General features: G+C 35.3%; 1 protein-coding gene across 1 annotated transcript in view; it reads left to right on the forward strand.

Annotated features, from left to right (window-relative positions):
• The window catches only part of C13H18orf63 (chromosome 13 C18orf63 homolog), a 31396-nt gene that overhangs the window by 2682 nt on the left and 10175 nt on the right, over positions 1 to 18539 (forward strand). Inside the window, exons 3-10 of the mRNA XM_060029576.1 lie at positions 1922 to 1978; positions 3749 to 3860; positions 4765 to 4806; positions 6265 to 6341; positions 13780 to 13889; positions 16514 to 16610; positions 16722 to 16807; positions 17993 to 18176. Coding sequence (XP_059885559.1) covers positions 1922 to 1978; positions 3749 to 3860; positions 4765 to 4806; positions 6265 to 6341; positions 13780 to 13889; positions 16514 to 16610; positions 16722 to 16807; positions 17993 to 18176 — 765 coding nt within the window. The remainder of the gene's footprint in view (positions 1 to 1921; positions 1979 to 3748; positions 3861 to 4764; positions 4807 to 6264; positions 6342 to 13779; positions 13890 to 16513; positions 16611 to 16721; positions 16808 to 17992; positions 18177 to 18539) is intronic.

Raw genomic sequence — 18539 nt, forward strand, 5'->3', positions numbered from 1 at the left:
TATAAAGTATTATTACTAATTATTGGGAGCAATATTGATAAACATTAATTCAGGTATTAATTATAGCTCAAATTGAACATGGTTTATGAAGACAAATTACGTTGTGTTGTAGGTTGATCAAACCATTAACAGACTTTAACTTTGATATACCTGATGTTTAAGATCCATTTTTGTGGCTCTAAATTCATATTTAGTTTTCCCTGTCATTAATGTTAAGATAAAGATTATCGATGAATAAAATACGTTACAGCATAATTTCAAGATAGCACAGACTTAATCCTTTTCTTATATTTTATTCTTTAGAATTACATTTAATATAAAAGAAGAAATTTCTTGTTCCAGCAGATCTCCAATTGTTTTTAAAGAACTTAAGTCAATAGGTTTTTTTTTCTTTTGAATTTTATTTTATTTATTTTTTTATACAGCAGGTTCTTATTAGTTATCCATTTTATACATAGTAGTGTATATATGTCAATCCCAATCTCCCAATTCATCATACCACCACATGCTAAATAGTTTTTTTTAATTTGGAAATTTCATTAAAATTTTTTCTTAGTAAAATTAGAACAAGAACTATATTTCCAGTGCTGTATATAACTGGGAATGATAAATGAAGTACCAAGAATCTTTATAAAAATTATATTATCCTGAGATTTTTGTCAAAAATCTTTCTGAAAATCCTCTTATTCTGAGATTTTAATTCCCCAGAATCTAGTGAAATCAATATTTAATAACAATGCTGATAGACCATTCAAAATCTTCTTCAGGTCTTTTATTTTTCTTCTAGGTTTTATGGTTGTATGTCCATCTTTTATCTTTTCATCCTTAATATAGCTTTTAAGAAAGACAAGCTGTTGGTGAACCAGTAGACAGTAAAGTCTCTTATTTGTGTTTTTTTCTACCTGAAAAATTATGAAACAAGGAGGACATTGTTTTAGAGTTCTAGTAAATTCTAGTATCCTAATCTTAGCAAGAATAGTAAGAGGAAAATTGCCATCTAGAAATATGTTTTACTTTCTTACAAAGATATTACGCGCTGTAAAAATTTTTACAAAAATATTTAAAATAGAAAATGGGATTATTATACATACTATTTTGAAACTTACCTTTTATTTCCCCATTAGCAACCTGGGTATTGTTCTGTGTCAGTACATATATTTTACTAATTTTTAAGGATTTCATTGTATGGGTGTATAATAATTTAATTATTACCTTCTAATGCTCATCTGAGTTTCTAGTCTTGTGCTATTATAAACAATGCTTCAGAAAGTGGAAATTATATCATTTTTATTTATTTGGTAGTTTCTGTGGGTTAAATTCTCAGATGTTGGATTTCAGTACATTTTAAACTATAATCTACATGCTGCTAAATTGTGCTCTGAAAAGCTTGTACTAGATTACATTTAATAAATAGTGTATGAGAGAACCTATATTTCGACATCCTCATAAGCACTAAATATTAGCAGTCTTTGCGTATCTGCCAATTTGTTAGGTTAAAAATATCGATGATATCTTCTTTTAATTTCTGTTTCATTGGTTAGTTGGAACACCTTGGCCTTTTGAACTTTCTCTTGATCTTCCACTTGTGTCCATTTTCCTTATTCATGTTTAATAAATTATTGTTTATTAGGAAAGGTATTAAATGTTTATTATATGAACTTCATTGGCCTTTTCACTTATATGGTTTCTGGATTCGGGTCACTCCCAGAAAGGCTTTCCTCACTTTGGAATGTACCCACGGATTCTATTTCAGGAAGAGAAGAATGATTATTACCTGCTTCTTTGTCCTGGGCATAGAAACTGTTGAGATGATGGCCCTCTGCTTTGCTCTGCTGTATAATGTTTAAATTCTTTATGTAGTGCATTATTTAATAATATATTTATGTTAACTCCTTCTTATCAATGTGGATTTTTTTAATAGATACCATTTTATAAAGCTGGAAAACTTAATGCTTATATTGAAAAATATGGAGCTAAGGTAAGTTTTAAAAAGGATAATAATTCCAGACATTGTTTATATTGATTTTGTATTCAACTTCTTTTGTGAGTAAACAAAAATTGGAGTATCTTTCTCATAAGTTATTGCTATGCATGTGAAAGAACCCAACATTTTTTTTCCCAGAACAATTATTTTGTGCACATTTAGTAGAGAAAGACGGGAAGAGTCTTAATTTTGTTGGGTACTTTCTTGCAGGCATTTTATGTGGCATAATTTCACTTATCATCTGTATCTTCCAAGAATAAAATATCCCCATTTTTACAGGTGAAGAAAATGAAACCCAGAGAGGTGAAAATATTGTCCACAATCATATAGCTAATAAGTAGGGGAACAAAACAGTATAGATTGTATTTCCCGTGGTGGTGAGTGTCTGGATCTTAGCAAGAAAAAAAAATGAATACGTGGAGTTGAGCACCTGTCATGTCTCAGTTGCTCAGGCCGTGGAGACTTTGCTGGAGCTCCCTTCATGTCTCTGCATTGATCTCTGAGGCACTGTATTCTTGGTTATTCTGGCAGCCCATCCAGGCATCACTGCTGGCCTCTGTTCCTAGACCTAGTGGGGTTAGGGTTAATGAGGTTTTCGGTCATCTCCAAGATGAGATGCTTTCTTTAAGTTCTAGGATGATAAGATCTCAACAATACCGGGAGATTGTTTGCAGTTCCCTGAGAAATGTTTGAATAACCTGAAAGCTGGTTTTAGCCATCATTTACAATCTGTGGGAAGGCAGTATTCTTTCCCACCCTTGTGGAGACCTCATGATTATGCTCAGTTTTTCTTTATATAGATATTTTCTACATGATAATAATCACAGTAGGTATCTATAATATACTGAGCACTTTACTTGTTTCTGGAGATAAAGCTGTGAACCAGATAAACTTCCAGCCTTCAGGAATCTTAAAGTAGGAAATAATTCCCTCCTTTTTACTTATTGGGTGACAGTTACTTTGGCTCGCTCACTTTTCTACATGCTAGCGAAGGCAATGGCAGTGTTTTCTTCTGGGCTACATTTGTAAGGACGTTTGTATAGCAAACAGCCCTGAGAAGTTTCCTCATATGCATGTGCTATTCCATATGTAACTGAATACTCAAGGAGGGACTCCGCTGATCTCAGAGTTTCTCTCTATGCAGCTCTCTTCTCTCAATACTTAACCCCCAAACTCTACCTTCTTTGGCCTCCCTGGACTCTCAGTTCTGTCTGCTCAACCCACAGAGCCCACTGCCTCTTCCAGGATTCCTCCTCCCTGCACTGCAGCCTGGAAACCCTCTTTAATCAATATGCTGGGGGTACTCATGAATTTCCCATCTGATCATTAATTCTGTACAAGTAGAGATACTCTGCTGGTTGCATGTGTGCCCATGTAAATATTTAATTGTTTTGTGATATTGAACTAGAGTGAACCATAATGAGAAATATTACAGTGTAGTTCTGGACTTGTTTCCTTTGTGTACAGCAAAATACAAAGTAAAGTTTAAGGTCCTAGCACTGGAGCTCCAAAAATTTAGGCTTATTGAGCCAGGATAAGCAGGTAGAATTTGCCCATTATAGTCATAGTTTCAAAGTGAATATATTTTAACACTTCTTTAACTTTAGAACCAGATAGGATTAGCTGTAGTGATGACTATAACTTATATCCAGGATATCCCAGTTTGTTAGGTGGTGATCTAAACACACAGACATTTTTCTCTGAGTTTATAGGGACATAACAATTGCTGTGAACTTGCCCATATTTTGTGCTTTAATATTTTAGGTGGAGGCTCCACAACGAGTAATTCCTGTAATTCTTCAAAACTGCCTTTCATATTCACTCACAGCTAGACTTGCTCCAGCCTGGAATAAAGCTGGCCATCTCTTGGTGCAAGGTGACTTTATCTCTTTCAGTCATTGGGGCTTTCTGAACTAGCTTACTGCTATTATGTACATGTGTTTTTAATTTTAAGATACATTATTTTTAGGGAATGGTTTTTAAAGCATAGCCCCAAACAAGGATTCTCAAGCAAGCCCACATCAACATAAGTGTCATCTCCTTACTTTGGGATTATATCTAGAGGGCTCCTAGTGTTTCTTTGAAAAAAAATGTTTTTATTATAGAATACTTGACGTTTAAAGAGGAATAAATATAAGTTATGTAGCATTATAATAAAATGAACACAAATTACCAGAATTGTTGGAACCAAAAGTCTGTTTGAATTTTTTGTTGAGATCTGTTCTCTAAATATTTTATACCAGGAATAAATATTTGAGGGAAGAACTGGGTATTTCTGTCCTTTTAATTGAAGAGATACTTTTTGAATGATTATATTTTTTCTCTGAATTGTCATTAGATATTCATATAAAACTTCATTTTATCTATTTATTCATTTATTTATTTTGGCTGTGTTGAGTCTTCATTGCTCCATGGGCTTTCTCTAGTTGCGGCGAGCGGGGGCTACTCTTCGTTGCGGAGCACGGGCTCTAGGCACACGGGCTTCAGTAGTTGTGGCACGTAGGCTCAGTAGTTGTGGCTCATGGGCTCTAGAGCGCAGGCTCTGTAGTTGTGGCGCATGGATTTAGCTGCTCCACGGCATGTGGGATCTTCCCAGACCAGGGATCGAACCTGTGTCCCCTGCATTGGCAGGTGGATTCTTAACCACTGCACCACCAGGGAAGTCCCTAAAATTGTATTTTAAAGCATTTTTCATAGCTTTGATAATTTTACATAAAAAGGTTATATTAAGCATGATTTATAAGTTTTAATAATATGGCATATCCTATGAATTTTTTAAGGAAGAGAATTTCTTTCTCAGATGGGAAAGCAAAGTGCTGTTGGTAAGTAAAAATACATAAGTTAATAGTTAAAACATTAATATAATAACAGTTTAAAGAATGGTACAGATGGTTAGGTTGTTAAAATCTTGATGATTAGGTTATATCAGAATTTAATCATATATTGTTATAATCACAGTTTTACTCAGGAAGTCACCTCTGGTTCAAAATATACGTTCTACTTACATAAGAAAAAAAATTCACTTCTCTTAATTGGAATAAAATCTATATTTTTAATTTCTCTACTTAAAGAAAACTGTGACCAAAAAGGAGTTTAATTCTGCAGGCATTTATAAAGTATAGTTTCCAGAGCCATATCATAAGAATTCTTTAGTACTGTTGTAAGTAAAAACTTTCTTTTGAGTACATGATTCTTTTTCTTCTTAAAAAAAAATGATTGTCTAAAGAGACACACATGATCTAAAACACACAGTTTACAATATGGTTTAATCTAATTCTTTCATTGATGTGCATGGTTGTATTGCAGGTAGACATGTTCCTAAATAGTAGTCCAGAGATAGCAGATGGGGGAAATCCTGAGCCAAGTAGACATTATTGTCAGTCATGGTAGCTTTTACCACCATTTGGCCATAGCCTTAAATCTCAGACTAGCACATGTAATCCACAGAGTATTTGCTCTGAGTTGACTTCTAAGCTGAAGCCTATTTGCCCTCATTGCTCTGGTTTTATGTTTAAGTTGGACAGTGGCAGTCACTGTGTATTAGCTCTGGATGAACGGGTTCATTACCTAAGTTTAGTTCCATCCCCAAACACTGTCAGGAGACTACAGCTGTCGGAGGTTAAAGATAACAGCTTAGGAGAGCAAAATTCCTCGCTCACGTGTTAGAATTTTTTCTTCTAGTTTTACTGAATGTAATATTCTATGGCAAAACTGACAAATTGTAGATGTGTAACACTACCAGTACACCAGAAACCCCCTCGTGCTTTATTCCAGGTACCACTATCTGACTTGTATAAGTAATTTTAATCACAAGAAAGCAAGATAGAAGCCTTGGGGCTCTGAAATATCTGCAATATATCTGCCAGTATATTTGAGGACATTTGTTAGTAAGACTAGTGAAGTCAAAAGCATGGCCTGGTACCTCTTCTAATTTAAGAAGAGCCTTCATCTTTCACATATAATAGATGTCAGACTTCTAAAAAGTATTTGTTGAGTTTTCCTCTCAGTTGTGGGATGTCTCATTTTTCTTACTGTAACCCTACCCTACACATGCATACCCACATATGCTTTTGTCTTCTTTTAGGTGTCTCATCTATAGACCATCAAATATTATATGGTGATTATTTGAATTTTACCATGTGTGAAAAAAATCCGTTCTTAACTGAGTTTCCAACTTGAATAAATTGAGTTAAATTAATTTCTTTTGTTACTAAAATACTTAATTTGATAGGATGGAGTAATAATTCCGGAAAGTTCATGGTTAATAATTTTATTTTCAGTATTAGACATCAATGTAACAGAAACTCAAGTTTGTCTAAGCATAGAAGCTTACACAATCAGACTGCCACCACCTCAGGTACCACATATTTTGATTTCTATGATTAACCTTACTATACTTACTGTATAATTAATATATTTATTATTATTACTGATATGCTAGGAGGTTTTAATTTTTAACAAGAAGAGTGATAAAGTTTTTATTATCAAAATCCATATTATTAAATGCTTGCTATATTGATATTGTCCTAAATCTGTTTACCAAAGAAAACACAATTCTGTCAGTTTAACACAGATCTAATTATATTACTCCCTTGCTCAAAAATCTTTTTAGGTAGCATTCAAGACTCCACAACCCTGCCCTGCCTCAGCACCCACTTCGTGCCTCTTCTTTCATCTCCAAATATTAAAAATGCTATTTCAGCTCATACTAACTGTAATAACCCCCCATTGGCATTATTAGAGCTTTTTCTTTCTCATCTATTTTTTACACGTAACAGTTTTTTCCTTCTTAGTGGAAGGATGTATCTTTTATTTTGCTGATTCTCATAGCACCCAGCATAGAATCTTACACATTAATGGTAACTCAGTAAATGTTATTTTCCTTCTTCTATGACAGTGGTTCTCAACAGAGAAGGGTGGAGGGCAAAATTAGTGATTTTGTTCCCCGTGAGACATTTGTAATGTCTGCAGAAAACTTGGCTATCACAAAGTGGGAGGGGTGTGTTGCTACTGGCATTTAGTGGATAGAGGCCAGGATCCTGCTAAATATTCTATAGTACACAGGACAGCAACCCCACTCCCATCCCCACAGAGTTTTCCAGCCCAAAGTGTCAGTAGTGTCCAGATTGAGAAACCCCACTCATAGCACAGATGACTCTTCCTTTGCTTAGAGTGCCCCTCTGAGTGGCTATACATTATGCTTATTCTTTAAGAGCCAGCTCAAATGCTACTTTATTCATTTCTCTATAATTTTTTGATTACCTGTTACGTTGAGGCAATAGACAAGTCAAAAACGAATAGGATCTACTTTCTGGCCTTCAAGAGTTATGTAAGCCAGTAGGAAAGCTGAATATAAATAATTGGAATCGTTACTGAGTCAAAGCTGGTACTGCCTGCTGCACAACAGTCCAGTAAATTGAAAGTTGAGGTGTTGGGGCAAGGAGTAGTCACTTGCCAGCAGACCGAGACTGTGGTGGACTAGTATCCCAGAGACCCATTTTACCTGAGTTAGAGTTCAGGCTCCTTTTATACTAAAAAGGGAGGGGTGTGGCTAGTTGTTGCAAACTTCTCCGTGCCGAATTCTTTGTTCTTGCAGCTGTCCACGTAGGTCAGGTCACTGTGTTCCTGTAAACCTCCAACAAGACAAGTGTTATTCTCTGTTCCACAACTTTTTATCTCTATATGAACGAAAAGTGTTATACCTTTAAAGGTCAAACCTGGGAGGCAGAGCCTTGAGAATGGGCCATCGTGTATATTTCAAGTTTGTTCTTCTCTGTTACAGATTGGGCGGCATAACATGAGTATCTGGTACTGATGAGGAACCTTCCCAAGGCTCCAAACCCACTGTGGTCTCTCACCCTCTTTTAAACCTTCACACTACTCTTCACCATGCTCACATACTTATTTGTATTTTTATTTAGTTAGTTACTTTAATATTATTTATTTATTTGGCTGTGCCAGGTCTTAGTTGTGCCACGTGGGATCTTTGTTGGGGCATGTGGAATGTTTAGTTGCGGCATGCAAACTCTTAGTTGCGGCATGTAGGATCTTGTTTCCTGACCAGGGATCGAACCCGGACCCCCTGCATTGGGAGCACAGAGTCTTAGCCACTGGACCACCAGGGAGGTCCCCCTATTTGTATTTTTAGAGTTATACTCATTTCTGTATCTCCAACTTGCCTTATAATTAGCTTCTTAGGGACCAATATTGTGTTTTACTGCCCTTTGAATTTCCTACAGATGATACTTCTGTTTTATATATCTGAGATTTGAACCAATTAGAGAATGACAAAGAAGAGTATGACATATAGAGATCAGAACACCACCTTTAGTACTAGGATGAGAATATAATTTATCATCCAAAATGAACACTTTTGAGAGTGAAAGGGGCACTAGCTAACCTAATGGGATACTGGCCCAATGTGTATGAACTGGGATATGTTAAAAATTAAAATGAGATCAATCAAAATTGTATTTATTAATTTATTGTGCATAAAGCTATAGTTTGTGAACTGGGAGTCTTCAAACCAACAGTGGAATGAAGCTCAGAGGTGTGTTGTTATAGGACGGCTTATATAGCAAAAATGTGGAAGCTGTTTAATCTTTATAATGATTGGTTATAGCAGTGGGGTTTCCAAATGACAGGGGATTGGTTAAAAGTTATTGTAGCATACCACTTTGGAAAACAGTGTGGTTCATTTATGATTTTTGGAGGCATTTACAAGAAATAATCTAAGTTAAATTTTGCTTGGGTTGCAGAATAAGCTAAATTAGGTTTTGCCTTTGTAACTTAACTGGTATTGTCTGCCTAAGGAATTTTCAAGTTTGGTCTCCATTTTAATTATTTTAACAGATATACGGTCACACTGTTTATTACTGAAAAAGAAAAACAGCTACTGGAGAATGTGACCTGTCTGAACCCTAGAATTAGGTAGATTGACCCACGAACTTATGGCAGTAACAGAAACCCACAGATTCACTTGGGAGATCAGGCACCATTCCCAGTATGACTGAGAGAATACAGAACACTCTTTGCCAGCAGGCCAGCTCCCAAGAGGACGAGGTAGGAGTTGTCCCAGTTTAACCAACCAGATAAGCCATCCCATCTGCCCTGGGAGGGGTGAGTGAAGGAGGAGAGTGACTTCATGAATATGTGTTAGTACATCGTTCTCGACATGGAAGCAAACACCAGAAATGGGGGCGATACGCTCCTCTCTTCTGTTCAACATTTACACTCAACAGATGCTTGTTCAGTTTATTTAAATTGATTCCCTAAATTATAATTCCTCATCAGTTCCTCTAAATCTCACTTTACTTATACTTTTGATATGTCATTTTTCACCTCCAGACTGCTATAAAAATTAGTTTCATACATGTCTATGTTCCTACTAAGTTGTAATTTCTTTGAGAGTCTGGGTCCTGCCTTATTTACCTTTGTTCCCAATATACTAAAAGATAATTGGATTGAATTTTCATTTTATCAAAATCTAGTATTGGTTATAGGTCCGGAGGGGGGAATAAAGGTGAGGAGGAGGATATTTACCATCTCTCTTCTTTCCAGTTCATCTTCTACACTTTCATTCTCCTTATTAAAAATCTACCATGGCTTCTATTATCAATAAGATAAAATCTCAAAACTCTTTAGTATAATATACCAGTTGACCCAAATTCATCTCCCCCATCATTGCTCTCCAAGTAGCCAAACTACTAATTGTTTCTCAAAGATAACATGGTCTTTCATACTTGCATGTGTTTGCTCATACTGTTCTCCAAGCTTGTCGTGTCCATTCTCTGGCTTATCTTCCCACTCGTCTTTCAAGGCTTATTTCAGATATCACCCCTCTGTGAAGACTTACACAACTCCCAAGACTCATCTCTCTCTGTGCTCCCCTGGCCATGTGTATCACATATTCTTGTCCACGTAACTATCTCATTAAACTTAGAAGTCTTAGAAGGAAGGGCCTGTGTCTTAATTGATTTTTCTATCATCAGAGCCTACCATACTACCTGTCACTCCAGTAAATATTTGTGGAATGAGTGGAAGGTTGAGTCGAGTAGAAGACTAATTTATATGTTGAACTAAGTGACATTTGTTTCTGTATCCTATTTAATTCCTGTGGGCTACAAATTAGTAGTTTTCTAAATTCTGATCTTTGATCCTATCTAGGCAAATTTTAAGACAGTTTATCATAATTCATTATGAGAAATGGGATTTTAGCCTTTATCTTTAGAGTTTAAATGGATTCAAGAAGTATTTGAAACAATAATTTACTCATTTATCAAATTTTAGACTATTTTAAACTTTAAAATAATGCATTCCTGACAGTTAAGTGTTTAAAAAGAAGTTTATATGCATAAACTGCCGTTTTACTGGTTGATGCTTTACAATTATAATTGAATCCACAGTTACATGAGGAACATATTCCAGAATAGCATTATGTAATCTTAATGCCTTGATCATTTAATTATACGGAAAATTTGGGAAATGGGCACCTGGAAACAAATTTGTATTTACTCCATAGACAACTATTTATTGGTTGTCATTATGTATATGTGCATGGTGCTGATGGAAGACATCTTTTCCTTCCAGAAGTTTTTATCTTGGTCAGAAGAAAAGGCATGCGCACACAACTTACCAGGAGAAAGGAACATTTCCTCAGCACCGGTTAAATTCACACACCGAAAAAATTCCGTGTAGGCTTAGAACTACATTAAAGTCCCCAGTTCTGCACTTAGTAGCAGTGCCTCTCTGGGCATGTTACTTAATTGCCCTGGATCTCTTGTAAATTGAAGGTAATGATATTTACCTCATACAGTGTTAGGAGGTTAATGGGATAAAGTACATTAAGTGTACATAGTAGAGGTTCATAAAGGATGGCTATTGTTATTACTTTATAAGTAAATCGAGACACAGAGTTTAAGTAATTTGCTGTAGGTCATAAAGGTGAATAGATTCAGGATTTAGATTTTGTCCTTCCACTCTCTTCTTTCTACTACACTACATCATACTTCCTTCACCTAGGCTTGGGTTCCTTGGCTCAAATTTTTATGTCCCAAAGAGCCTTACAGAAGTACATACCTAATAAGTATTGAGTAAAAAACACAACAATTGAATAGCAATTTTTTTGGCAATAGAGTATCAAAATAATTGTTATAGGAACTATGTTTCTTTAGGAGTTCAGAGAAAAAGGAGATGTCTGAGGGAATTCATATTTGAAACCTTTGGAACTTTGACAAAATTTTCCTCTCTTCTTGAATCAGCTCCTTTTTTGATTTCTCTGAAACTGTTTTGGTTTTTTTTCCCCAGAATCTCCTCCATCCATTCATGGCTCATCTTTCTCTTATCACAGTGTAAATGTTGCTTATCACACTGTAAATGGAACCCTTGGGTTCCATTTTCAGCCCTCTTTTCTTCTCCTTCACAGGCTCACCCATTCCAGTGTTGAACCTATACAATGATACCTCCCAGACATCCTTGTGTAATTTCAGCTTGTCTGTCCTTTCTCTGATACTTTCACATGAATGTACTAATGGTACTCAGACCCAGTTGTGTCTAAAACTGAATTATTTACTTGTCACCCTCCCCAGCCCCAACTCTGCTCCTCCTTTGAATTTACTCTTTTGGTCACTGGCATCAACAGCCAGTAAGTTACCCAGCCAGAGGCTTCAGGGTCATCTTTGGTTCTTGCTTGCTATATCCAATCGCTCTTCAATAGTCTACCTTTGTCTTTGAAATCTCTTCCTCTCTGTCTTCATTTCCAGTGCTCTAATTTAGACTCCTTTCCTTTCCTTGAACTATTAAAATGGTCTCCATTTTGGCCTTCCTGTTTCCAGCATTTTTCCTTCTTGTTCTCTAATTTTTCCTCACAGTGTCAGCAGAGTTCTCTTTCTAAAACAGATGTCCCCAACCTAAATATCTCTAGTATCTCAATGTTGCCTAGGAAAGATAAAGTCCAAATTCTTTAGGTTGGCATTATAAGGAGGAAGTGATATTTATTGAGTACCTTCTTATGTGGGTTTGCTCACATAAGGACACAAATATTTGTTAAGTAAATAAATGCAAAGAGTTAATAAATGATAGGTAAATCAGAGTCTGTTGGAGTGTATAGTGAAGAGGTGAGTGGTTTGCTGGTCTTCAGAAAACTCTTAAGTTGCGAAAGACCAATATAAACATAGTGCTAGTATCATGGAGATCCCTGCAGCAATTGCCTTGAGTCCCTGAATAGTGTAGAAAATACTCAGAAGGATATAAACACAAGCTGTGTAAGTAGATGTATGTTAGAACTCATAAACTGCAAACATTTGGAACTGATACCCACCTTCTCTGAATTCGATTTCAGGTTCTCTTTTCCCTTAAATAATTTATTCATCCACCTGCAGCCAGTCTTTTCTAACAGTCATAGCCATTCCTGCACTGACCATCTTTTTCTTAACACACAGCTCAGGCAACTAATCTCAAGCACAGAGTATCACAGCACAAGATTTATTTCCAGTGTACAGCACAATAGGTATCTTTTCATTCTTGGTGTCCTTTCAACATGACCAGCGCTTATCATCTTCCTCTTCCTACATCCATGGTTTTTTGCTCTGCCCTGCTCCCCATTTCCGTTAATCTAATAAATGCAGTAGAAATTCAGAGAAGGATAAGTCAGTGAATGTGGAGGAGAAGGGTCTAGATTTAGGCCTGTAAGGTTTGTATTGGTAGAACTCAGATAAATCAGAGTGGGGGCAATGCTTTAAGCCAGTGCATTGTTAAAATGCTTATGACTTGTCCAGGCAGTAAAAAATTGGCCAGGTTAGCTGGACTTCATTGAAAAGCAGTAGGCAATAAAGTTAGAATGTTGTTTCCCAAAAGATGGATGATAAGGGCAAATGATTGTGAACCGTTCTCTCTAATCTTAATACAGTGTCCTCTCACCCATTAATACTATATTTTCCACCTCACTTGAGGTCTCTCTAATCTCTGGCTCACTGTAAGAAAATGCCCCACACTTCCCAGGGTGAGAAAACTTTAAGTGGCAAGTTGTTGGCTGCCTACAGGCTTAAATACCCTACAGACAGGGCACCTGAGGACTGCAGAAAAAAGCATTCCAAGACATGGAAAAGGGATACAAAAGCAGAGTGAGAGTATTGGCTCTGTCCTCTCGCCTCCAAAAGACCAGATAGAGGTATAACTCCCTAACACATCCTCCACTTAAAAAAAATTTTTTTTTTTTTTTTTTGTGGTACATGGGCCTCTCACTGTTGTGGCCTCTCCCGTTGCGGAGCACAGGCTCCGGATGCGCAGGCTCAGCGGCCATGGCTCACGGGCCCAGCCGCTCCGCGGCATGTGGGATCTTCCCGGACCAGGGCACGAACCTGAGTCCCCTGCATCGGCAGGTGGACTCTCAACCACTGCGCCACCAGGGAAGCCCCTAAAAAAATTTTTTTTACTTTAGTTAAGATGCTATTCTGACAAAATGTAAGTACCTTCCTTTGGACAGAGATTCAACTTCTTATAAATTAACATAATTAAAGAAACTGAAAACCAGTTCAAATAAGTACAAAATAGGAGTTTGGGTTTGGAAGATAAGAGGGAAAGCATGAAATATTTGATATACTGTATAGAGGAGAAACAGGATGAGCTGACACACTGATTACATTATGTAAAGTGGTTATGTATGATTCAGTGTAATAGCCTTTGAAACTATATAATGCATAACTGACTGTGTAATAAATCTGTGTTGTTTAATGTTTCTTTTTGTTTGCCAAATTCTTTTGAGAACTTATGCATTAAAATCTTATTTCTATTCAAAGCTAAGAGAATTTGATATTTCTCAAAGTATTATAAAGGATTTTGAAACTAACAAGAATGCTGTTATTACGGGACATTCGATTTTGAGCAACTGGTGCTATGTTTTGCCAAGGTGAGATTTAAATTTGTAATATCTAGGGTGGGTTCAAGATAGTAGTTGTCTCTTATTTTGCTTCAACATTGATATGTGCAGAAGTATAAACCATTTTTGTGAATTTTTGAAACTGAATTATCACTTTAAAAAGGTATTGAAACAATGTTGTCATACAGAAGCCATCAAATTACTAAAATAATTTTGTTATACATTTACATTTTTTTTTTGCTGAACATATATCCAACAAAGGAGCTTTACTGAGAATACATAATATATTGAATATATAAAGTACTCTTACAATTCAACAATATACAATTCAATTAAAAAATAATTAAAGATTTAAACAAGTAATTCACCAAAAAGATATATGGGTGGCAAGTAAGCACATTGAAAGATGCTCAACATCATTAGCAGTCATTAGGAAAATGCAAATCAAAATCACAATAAGATACTGCTACATACCTACTAGTATAGCCAAAACTAAAAAGCCTGATATAATATTGATGAGAATGTGGAGGAACTGGAAAACTTATACATGATTGGGAAGAATGTAAAATGGTACAACCACTTTGGAAAACAGTTTGGCAGTGTCTTTAAAAGTTAAACATATACTTACCATGCAGTTCAGCCATTCTACTCCTAGGGGTTTACCCAAGAGAAAGGAAAGCATATGTCCATACAAAGATTGACATGTATACTCTGATGTGTATAAAATTGATGACTAATAAGAACCTGCTGTATAAAAACATAAATTAAAATTTATCAAAAAAAAAAGACACAAATGTTCATAGCAGCTTTATTTGTAATAGCCAAAAACTGGAAACAACCAAATGCCCATTAAAAAGTGAATAGGTAAACAAACTGTGGTATATCCACACAATGGAATATTATTTGGCAATAAAAAGGAATGAAATATTGATACCACAACATGACTAAAGAATCCCGACCAAAAAATAGTACATATTGTATTATTCCATTTATATAAAAATCTAGAAAATTCAAACTAAGGAAGAATTGGAGGGATTACAAGGACAGTTTGGAGGGCGATGAGTATGTCTGCTATTTTGATTGTGGTGATGGTTTCATGGTACATACATAGGTCAAAATGTACCAAGTCGTACAGTTTAAATATATGTAGTTTATTGAGAGTCAATCATACCTCAATAAAACTGTAACCAAAAAACTACCTTATTTCAACTCATTTTTTGTTTTTTTGAGATTATGAAATGTTCTAAATTTACTGTGGTGGGAGTTCCCTTGTGGCCTAGTGGTTAGGATTCCAGTCTTTGACTGCTTCAGCCCAGATTCAATCCCTGTTCGGGGAACTGAGATTCTGCAAGCCATGTGGCATGGCCAAAAAATTTTTAAATAAACAAAAATAAAATTGACTGTGGTGATGGTTGCACATATCTGCAAATATACTAAAAACCACTGAATTGTATACTTTAAATGGGTTAATTAATTGTATGGTATGTGAGTTACATCTCAATTAAACTGCTTAAAAAGGTCTATCTATTGGGAATTCCCTGGTGGTCCAGTGGTTAGGACTCTGTGCTTCCACTGCAGGGGGCACGGGTTCGATCCCTGGTTGGGGAACTAAGATGCCACATGCCACTGGATGTGGCCAAAAAAATAAAAATATCTATCTACTTTTTTTTTTTTAATTTACGTAAGAGTTTAACAATTTTTTTTTACCTGGAGGAGATACTATAGGCAAGTACATGATTAAAAGTGGGAATGTATATATTAAAAGTGGGAATGTATATATAGAATCTGACAATAACAAGTAGAAACAAGAACTCAAACAGCTCCCCATTCTGGGTCAGCAAACAGCTTGAAAAACCTCAAACTGCCATGAAGGGAGAGCATCATTTTACTGTGTATACATAGTACCTGGGACTATACTGATAAGCCAAAAATGCTACTCTATTTGGTAAACTCTGCTAAACAGACCACATAAACACAGTACACTTTAGAGAGAGAATCTTAAAGTGCACGACTCTAAAGTCCTCTGATATACATTTACGTTTTTATTAGACCTAGTTTTAAAACAGTAAAATTTCTAGGTATCTCATTACAAAATTACAACTATTATAATAATATCAATAGAATATTATAAACTTGTACATATAATTAATGACTCATTATCATTTGATATGAGCTGTTTTAAGTTTGTACTGTCTTCAGGGGAAAAAATGACTTATTATTAACATAAATATGACTATTGGCATGAAATTTTAACCTGCTTAGGCAAAAGAACTTTCAAGCAGCATATACACAATGCCTTGGTCATTGAAGCCAAGAAAAGGTAGGTAGGGAACAAGATTTGACTCTGATTCATTCAGCTCTTAACAGACTTTTCCCTAAAGTCTAACAATTATCAGGCATACCTCTATGTGGCAACACTGTATTCATTAGTTTGTGTTTATAACTGGCTTATTGTTTGCATCAGTTCAACTTAGTTTTTTCTAACAATTCTAGTTGTTAAGAATTTAGTACAATGTTAATTTAGAACTGGGAGCAAATGAGTAGCTTATTTACTTATGTGTTGATAGTTGCTAAAATTTTTGAATGCTTTCCAAATCACATAAACTGTATCTAAGCATTGGCTCATAATACTTCACCACCTCTATCTTTTATAGTATGAAAATGGGACAAATAATAAGTATTCTTCACACCATACCCCCTGACTGTCCTTTTCACTCATATGAAGATTTCCAGATGCACTGGGATGACCTGGTAAGGAATAGAAACATATATTACATTAGTAGCTATTTGATTTTACTTCTTGTAATTTAACCTTAAGTTTAGCTTTCTCAGGAGAATTTCAACTTTGTTCTTAATTTTTAGTATAGCTATAAGCTTCCAGAAAATTATGGAACTACTAAAATATACTGCAGCATCTACTTCAAAATGATAGGAGGAAGGATCTTCACATATCCTTTACAGATGCTCTCTGCCCACCTTACGATCCAGGCTTACTCCTGCCCTGATGTCATCATTTTCAACCTTCTCTAAGTTCAAATGAAGCTACTTTCCCTCTACTTCTTTTTATCTGAATAAGTATTTTTTGTTTTCCTTAGAATTTTGCTATTTTTATTTGAGGATGAGCTTAATAAAAATATTTTTTCCCCTTAAACACTACTGCAACAATTTAGACAGCAGAAGAAACTTTAGACTAGATAGGAAAAATGTTTACATGATTCCTAGTAGAAAGTAAGAAAATAATTGCAGGCTGCTTAGCCAAGGGCTCCCTCCTGTGGCATGCTGGATATTACTGAAAGGGTAGAATTAAAAGAATTAGTCATTTAATGAAATTTTTTTTCAGAGTATTTAATTTTACGGTCAAAGTTTAGAGGATTTGAGTTGCACTTAATGCACCCCATTGATTCAAGAAAATATTTTTCTTAATGTTATTTTTAAAAATCAACATACAAAAAGCACACAAGTGCTCAGGTGAAACTCTTCCATCTTAATTAGTACTTATTTCACCATTTCTGTCTCTTTATACTCTGACCAGCTGGAGTTTCCAAATGGAAGAGGGAGGAGCCTAATGTTCTCTTTCTGTATTCTGCATTTCCTAACCCAAATCTTAATATAAAACTGAGGTTGACAGGTATCAATTTTTCCCCTTCATTAGATGCTAAGACATTATTCCAAGTCTTCAGAATATTTTTCATCAGAAAAAGTAATTGCTTTTCTCAAAGAACTGCTTTTAGAGCTTGAGTACACTCTATACATGTTGTTTCTCTGTACTGAATTTTTACTGCTGTTGGAGATGCAACCTGTTTATTGTTTACTATAAACACTTATTATTATAATCTATAAAGGTCATAGTATCTTTTTTATAAGTCATTTTTTTTAATAAATCTTAGTTTGCCAGTCTGTGTAGAAAGCCATATAGTAAGGGTACTGTGAGTTGTCTTTATTGTGAGTGTTAAAATTTAAGCAGTTAAGATTCCTGTGAGTAAACGTTCTCTATAGCTTTGGATAATATGGAATAAGCAATACATAAAATATTTAGGATTTAGTTGTGTGCCTTTTAAGACCGTTTTACTTCCATTAAAAAATGCTGTCTTCTATCTACAGAAAATTTCCCACTGTTCTTTAACAATGTTCAGATACCCTCTCAGTTGCATCAGAAGTCAGCCCATACAGTTCTTTCCAAGGGTAGATATGGAAAGTGTGTTGAAAAGTTTTCTTTCAGATTTAAAATCTAAGCTGCCCCATATATGTGGATTTCCCATAAAGATGACAACTAAACCGTTGTACTACACACAAGAACTAACTAAACTGTATCTGCAGGTAAGAGATTTCATATCCTACCAAGTTCTCTAAGACATGCTATGCACCTTTTGCCTTCAGTGATGGACTACCTATCCACTGTGCTATAAGTCTTTTCTCTCAGTTCAGTGTTTCCCTAATACTATTTGTCATTGTTGTACTTAACCATTTGTTATTGTCATTATTAATATTATTATTGTATTTAACTTGGTATTATGGTAGTAGTTGTTTACTGTTCTATTTCTTCTAATTTAACATGACTTCCTAGAGGGCAAAGAGCGTATTCATCTTATTCCAAGTTCCTGGTACTTAATAGGTGTTCATTAAATGTTTTTTCAAAGAATAAATGAATAAATGATCGTATAGGATAGTTTGGAAACATTT

The sequence above is a fragment of the Delphinus delphis genome, chromosome 13 (genome assembly GCF_949987515.2).
Source record: "Delphinus delphis chromosome 13, mDelDel1.2, whole genome shotgun sequence".
Lineage (NCBI taxonomy): Eukaryota > Metazoa > Chordata > Mammalia > Artiodactyla > Delphinidae > Delphinus > Delphinus delphis.